Below are 7,291 nucleotides of genomic sequence, written 5' to 3'. Positions count from 1 at the left end.
AAATTATTGGAAAAAAATTGCGTACAAAAATAATATTATGAAACTATTTTTTTATCAAAATTTTTTTTTTAATAGGATATGTACATTTCGGTTAACCGTTTTTTTGGGGGTCGAATATGGATATCGATACATTGCTTTCAAATTCCAATCCCTACTCCGAACTAGTTAAACCTGGAGCTGCAGAGAGTTCTTCAGAATTGATTGTGGCATCTCTACCCTGTGGTCAACTCGTGGCCCGTGACATGTCGTGTGAATTCTCCGGCCGAAGCTCCAAATAAACCGTCGGTGTTTGCCATAAAAGCTCCAGCTCTGCTCGTGTCTGAGTCCTGACTCCAATTGCTTCAGAAGTTTCCCTCACAATTTCAAGATGTTGTTAGAATTAACGCTTCGTGCATTCAAGCTGTTGCCATTGTGTGAGAGGGTAAAAGCACACACTAATGAATTAAGTTCATTTCTCTTTTTCCAGGGACAAGCAGCTGTGCAAGCCCACTCTGAGAGATCTGCAGAGCAAGTCTGGGTGCACCATCACCCCCATCCCCATCCCCACCTTCGTATCCGACGCCCCCGCTCCCCTTCTCAGCTCTCAGCCCAGCCTCGCAGCCTCGTTGCTGGAAATGTCCCCGACTCACACCGAGGCTCCTGCAGCAGAAGTCTCACTGACGGATGTTTTTGTACCGCTAGAGTCCATTAAGCCCAGTAAGTCAACTTGATAGCTTTATGCCTCTGCGTTAAGGGAGAACAGATTTATCGATCAGTGCAGGGTTGAGTTGTAAAACCCTGAAATGAGATCGCATTTCTAGGCTGCTTCTTCTCAAAGTTAATGTTTTTCGATTAAAAGCCTGAAATAAGGTCTGTGGGAAACACAAGAAATATTCACGTGTCAGTAAACACCCCACTGGTGAATGTCTGAAGCCTCTGTGTCTTAAAAACAGGGATTGCTAACAAGTGTCTAAATGAGACGACTTAATGTCATCACGCCCACCATTAGCCACCTTTAGCTTAGCGGTGGTGACGTGAAGTCATGTGATCGTGCTGTAGTTCCTTTATAGCAGGGGTTCTCAAAGTTTTGATGAGTGAGGGCCAATTTAGGTACCCAATATTGGATTGAGGGCCGCCCAAGAAAAAACGGAATCCTAAAATAATTCCAAAACAAATCCTTTCTTTATTGTACTAACCAATTACCGCAACTCGCGAGATGCCTAGTTGCCTAGCAAACTTTCCACAAGCTGTCATTCATAATTTAGGAATGACAACCCAGGGGGCGCAGTTTTACCATTCTTAAATTCCATTCTAATTCTTACTAGATACAACCATGGAGGATTAAAATATAACGCATGCATTTCAGCGTGTCACATTAACTATCGCGGGCCGCCAGAAACATTTCCGAGGGCCGCCATTGGCCCGCGGCCCGCACTTTGAGAACCCCTGCTTTATAGCCTAACGTTAGCTTTTCACTTCTGGCGAATTACATTTTAACAATCACAAAGTGGAGTTAATATGTGGAGATTATCCTGCTGAACAAAACATGTACGTATCATAAACGTGTAGGGATGGTTAAGGTTTTAACGGTACTCTTATCGGTTCTTTTGGAGAAAAAAATAAGATTAACTAACTAAACAAATTGTGAACAAAACTAACATTGCTTTTTATTTAAATTAAATACATAATATTTCACATCAAAAGAAACAATGTTTTAACAAATCGCATTAAATAATCTGATGACAGAATAGCTGAAACTTTAACAAAATAAATAACTCTGTTTCCTCTAATCATTAAGCCATGTTTGTATAATGGAGTTAACTCTGTGTGTTGCTGCGAGCATACAGAACACCTGACGTGGAATTTTGCAGTCTTTTTGCGTATTAGAAACGGAGTTGGCGACACTAAAACTGCAATATAATGTTTGTGTAGCAATAATACATGACATATATTTTGTAAATGTCTCCAGTACCGATAAAAAGACCGATAACGTCGGAGCTTAGCGGTACCACGGTCTTTAATAATTCAGCCCCGGGCCCGTTTAACACCGGAGCTCGGTACCCATCCCTATAAACGTGTGTTTGCCACGGAGATTATTTTCTGCAATATTCCAAAATCAAATGAAAAATATCCCATTGGCTTTCTGTTGAAGGAGCCCTTGCTTTGCTAACTTCCAGGTCGGCCTACAAAAACACATCCTCCCTGCGCCCCTGTATTAGATAATAATAATAAAGCATATTTCATACAAGTGCTGACACATCACAAGTTAAAAACAAACAAGAAGAAATTCCCCTCAGATTATTTGTTAAGAACTAAAGGTACATGCAGCAAAATATAACATTTGATCAGGTTCATAAACACAAGTGGGTAAAATGTATGATAATAAAAATAATGTTTTCTCTCTGACAGACGAGACACGAGACAACTGAGTCATTGCAACAATATAAACTATACATCCCCCCCCCCCTCCCTGCAGGCAGTCTGTTACCGGTGACGGTGTTTGACGGACACAGTCTGCGGGTTCTCTTCCACTTCGCTCGGGACTCGCCCCCCTCCCGCCCCGACGTGCTGGTGGTGATCATCTCCATGCTGTCCTCCGCCCCGCTCCCCGTCTCCAACATTAACTTCCAGACTGCGGCTCCAAAGGTCAGCGCTGAGACAGCTCAGAGGCTCATCTTGTAAAGACGTGTCTCAGCGACGTAAGGAAGTTGATCTTGTTGTCCTGTTCCTCCTGTAGTGCATGGCGGTGAAGCTGCAGCCTCCGTCAGGAACTGAGCTCCCGGCTTTCAACCCCGTCCTCCCTCCTGCTGCCGTCACACAGATCCTGCTGCTGGCCAACCCAAACAAGGTGAGGGGGACAACAGGGGGCTTCCTCTAAAGGTCACCTATTATGCAGAATCCACTTCTTCACGTCTCCTCTACATCAACATGTGTCCCCTCTTCTCCATGTCTCTTCTACATCAACATGTGTCCCTCTTCTCCATGTCTCTTCTACATCAACATGTGTCCCCTCTTCTCCATGTCTCTTCTACATCAACATGTGTCCCCTCTTCTTCATGTCTCTTCTACATCAACATGTGTCCCCTCTTCTTCATGTCTCTTCTACATCAACATGTGTCCCCTCTTCTTCATGTCTCTTCTACATCAACATGTGTCCCCTCTTCTTCATGTCTCTTCTACATCAACATGTGTCCCCTCTTCTTCATGTCTCTTCTACATCAACATGTGTCCCCTCTTCTTCATGTCTCTTCTACATCAACATGTGTCCCCTCTTCTTCATGTCTCTTCTACATCAACATGTGTCCCCTCTTCTTCATGTCTCTTCTACATCAACATGTGTCCCCTCTTCTTCATGTCTCTTCTACATCAGCATGTGTCCCCTCTTCTCCATGTCTCTTCTACATCATGGAGGGAGGTGGCAGAGACAGTGGGTGACACTGGTAGGTCGTTACGGTACGTCCACACAGCAGCTTTGAAAAAATCTTGAAAATCTTGGAGCTGGGCGTGTCTGAAAGCTTGGGGATTTTTTGCGACCAACAACCAATCACATGAATCTCCCGCCCCCGACATACAAAGCAAAAAACCCCGGGGATTTTATGCGAGCAATATATATATATATATATATATATATATATATATAAACTCCCCAAACAGGCGAAAACCTACCAGTTTCACCCACTGCCTCTGCCACCTCCCTCCATGCCTGGCTCCTCCGGTTTGTATCCCGGTAAATAATCTGGTCGTAAAGAACCGGGTGATTTGCTACCGTAATTTCTCGTTTGGAATATGAGGAAATGAACTGCGGTCTGGTTCTCCCTGCTTACACGTGGTTTGATTGGCTAGCGCTTCTACTGTCAGATTTGCATAAACATGTTTGATTGGCTGACGCTTCCAGCTCAGCTTCAAAAGTTGAACATTGCTCAACTTTTGAATCCTGAAAATCCTGGAAATCTTGGCTTCGCTCCCCCACAATGCAGTTCGGCGAAAAGCGAGGCAAAGTGACGTCATCCCCATTCAAAGTCAATGGGCAGAGAAGCATTGGAAGATTTGTTTAAAGCTGCTGTGTGGACGTACCGTTATACTGTCTTTTCTGATGCTTTCAATTTATTCCGATGTAATGATAAGGTTGATTCTATAACAGTGACACTGCTAAGTAGAAGTTCAATTACATATACATGTTTTAATACAAAAATGGCACTTAAGTTAATTGAATGTCTCAAAAAGCCCCAAAGACTTGGTAGTAACCCCCCCCTCTCTCCTTCTGTGTGTTTCAGGACAAAGTGCAGCTGCAGTACACCCTGACCTTCACCATGGGGGGGCAGCAGCAGCACAGTGAGGCCGGCGCTGTAGAACAGTTTCCTCCTGCAGAGACGTGGGGGAGCCTATAGCACTCGGACTCAAACACCACCTGACAGACTTTCAGACTCCGCCTCCTTCCAACTCTTTATACGCTCCTTTGCTAAAAACACTCTTTGATTATCTCCCTCACGCTCAGTCAGTGCAGCGTGTGTTTGCTTTGCTCTGTGTCTAGTCGGCTGTGCTTTAAAACAAAAAGCTGCAACATGCTTTCTCCCCCAAAGTCCTGCAGTCTTGTCTCGGATGAAGAAAACATCAAACTTGTGTTTTCCACTAAGTCAGTTTAAATCACCTCTGCATGTAACATCCAGCACACCGAGAGAGAGAGAGGACGATACAGAGGCGCAGCTCATCTTAGTTTGCGACATGTACTTTGTGTAGTGTCTGTTTTGTGAGGATTATTACTTTTTACTCTTTGATTTGCACAGAATGATTTTTGATTGTACCGTTTCCTGTCTTTTCTTTAACGATCATTTACTGTCTGCCATACGTGCCTATTTTTCCCTTCTAACATTTTAACTTTATTGCGTTTAGTTTCTCATCAGATCCATATAACCTTAAATTCTTAATATATTCCAAAAAAAATGTTAGTAGTTGCATTTAATAGTTTCTTTAGCTTGTAATTTAATCATTTATTATTTCAGCATTTATCTGGTGAAGATCATTGAAGGTGAGATGATGTTTCTACAGACTGTGATGCATGAACTCTTCCTCCTCCTCCTCCTCCTCACATTCCTCCGCACTCCTCATAATACGACCGCTCTGTAAATACCAAAGATGGCGGTCCTGTTCTGTACATTTGACTCGTGCAAAGAACATAACACTGGTAAAATATTCAAAATGGGTAATAAAGTTTTTTTCTTGGTGACCTGAAAACTTGTTCTTTCGTGTTTGTTGGGCACATGGAAACTTCCTGATATAATACCATAAGCTGGTTTTAGCGTCAAGGATTTAAAGACCACACAGTGAAACATTGAAGACGTGTATTAAACTGTAAAAAAAGTGATTTACTGTTTGCTTAGGAGCAAGTCCAAACAATTACACAAGCGTTACATGATAAAAATCAATAGTTTGGAAGACATATTTTATATACTTGCAGCAATGATGGCACCGCATTTGATTTTTGTCCAAACATCAAGGAACAGTCAGATGCTGAGCAGTTTCTTTGGAGGTAAATAAAGTATAGAAGACGGGGAGATAAGGAAAAGGAAAGTCAGCCCGTGCTTGTTTTCACCAAGAAGTGTAAAAAGCATGACCTCCTCATGGTGGCATTCACATTCCTACTCCCTGCTCTTATCAACTTGCACAAAAGAAGGAGTAAAATATTTAAAGTTTTCACATTTTCATACTTTTGCATAGTTGTGGAGGTCAGAATGTAGCTGCTAAAGCTCAGAATTAAGCAGCAGGTTGCTTACTTTAGTTTTACAGTAAGTAGAAAATGTTGTTGCCGATAACTAGGCTTTATGAGTGAGCCAAAGGACCAAACCAAAATAATGAAAGTTGTGGACACTAAAACATTTTTTTTTTTAGAGAACTGCAAATTGCAAAAAAACTCCAAATTACACACTACACATCAGTCATTTGACCCATATGTTATGTAAACAACATAGAATAGAGAGGCGAAGTCCCTCCCTTTCCGGGAGCCTCCATGGGACCACGGAAGCGTAAAATTATACATTGAAGTCAATGGAGAGAGAAAAGTTATCTTTTGATCCCGTTTGAATTGTGCCACGAATGACACATATGATGTTTGTCAATTTAAAAGAATATTTTGCAAGTCCAAAAAATTAAAATGTGTCGTAAATCTGTGAAGTTACACATTTGTGTGTGAAACCGCTGAGTGAACTACAGGTCTCTCGTCTCGCACAATACGCGTCACCATCACAAAGACGGCCGTCACGTTAGCAAATTTCACCTGTTTCTTTCAGAATGAGAATAAAAGTATAAAACGAGGTGAACATCACTACAAGTCTGGACACGTTGAGAGCTGTACATACACGAAAGGGGAGTTAGTCGGTTCTGTAAGAGCAGCGGGACCGGCTTTACAAGATGTTGGTGAGTAATATGAGTGACATTAGCTAACAAGGTACACTAACGTGTTTTGTTTCAGTAACTAGTGTTCTCCTTTAGAACTTCGTGGTCTCTGTGTATGCTGTGGATAACATTAGTGTTCACAAGAACAAGGTACACTCCCGTGTTTTGTTTTAGTTGCTCTTCAGATTGAAGCGGCCAGTTTTATATCGACTATACAGTATGTGTGATCTCCTTTTACATCTCGTTGTGTCATTTGAGTTTATTTACTGTGTGTAGATTCAAGGGTTTTGGTTATCTTGTCAATTTGTTTGGTTATCCAGGCACATCTGTGTGTGACTCCCTCGGGTACACTGGTATGTGTTTTCCTAATGTAGAGAGCATTGATTAATTAATAAACTACACACTGAGTCTAGATCCTGACCAAGTCCTTTTTTATTGTTGATCAAATGTTTTTCAAAAATGTATTCATACACATTTAGAAAAATACAATGTACAATCACAACCAGTACAACACAAATTACAAAAATACAGAAAAAACAAACAATAACAACAATCAGACAAGAGGACAAAACTATGGAAAAATAACCCCTCCCACCCCCAGATCCGGACCATCCTTGTATTATTGCTCATTCAATCTATTATAGCATGCTAACAAACATGGTACTTACTTTATTTTTACAGAGCTGCATGGGAGACGATGGCGCAATGCAGAGCGCTGTCTGTGATTGTGCACGGGGGATGTACAAATGCAGCCACGCTGCAGCATTGGCAGATCAGCTCCACAGATGTTGAGTGCCAGTGGAGGAAGCCTGGCACTTCCAAAGTAGTCCAGCCGGTGTCTCAACTTTACCAACAGTGAGAGGAGACATGCAACGCACTGGCCAGAGACATCGCCACTCAGGATGTAGACTGGTTCAGGTCT

General features: G+C 42.2%; 1 protein-coding gene across 1 annotated transcript; it reads left to right on the top strand.

Moving 5' to 3' along the window:
- Positions 1-242: 242 nt before the first annotated feature.
- LOC139434227 (ADP-ribosylation factor-binding protein GGA1-like) lies at positions 243-5,211 on the top strand. Its single transcript, XM_071203906.1, has 5 exons — positions 243-247; positions 467-696; positions 2,456-2,625; positions 2,717-2,827; positions 4,254-5,211. Exons 1-5 carry the CDS (start codon positions 243-245, stop codon positions 4,365-4,367), a joined length of 630 nt encoding a protein of 209 aa, XP_071060007.1. The 3' UTR covers positions 4,368-5,211.
- Positions 5,212-7,291: the final 2,080 nt, after the last annotated feature.

The sequence above is a fragment of the Pseudochaenichthys georgianus genome, chromosome 8, assembly GCF_902827115.2.
Source record: "Pseudochaenichthys georgianus chromosome 8, fPseGeo1.2, whole genome shotgun sequence".
Lineage (NCBI taxonomy): Eukaryota > Metazoa > Chordata > Actinopteri > Perciformes > Channichthyidae > Pseudochaenichthys > Pseudochaenichthys georgianus.
Note: the sequence above shows the minus strand (reverse complement) of the source record. Positions and strands in the feature narration are given on the sequence as shown.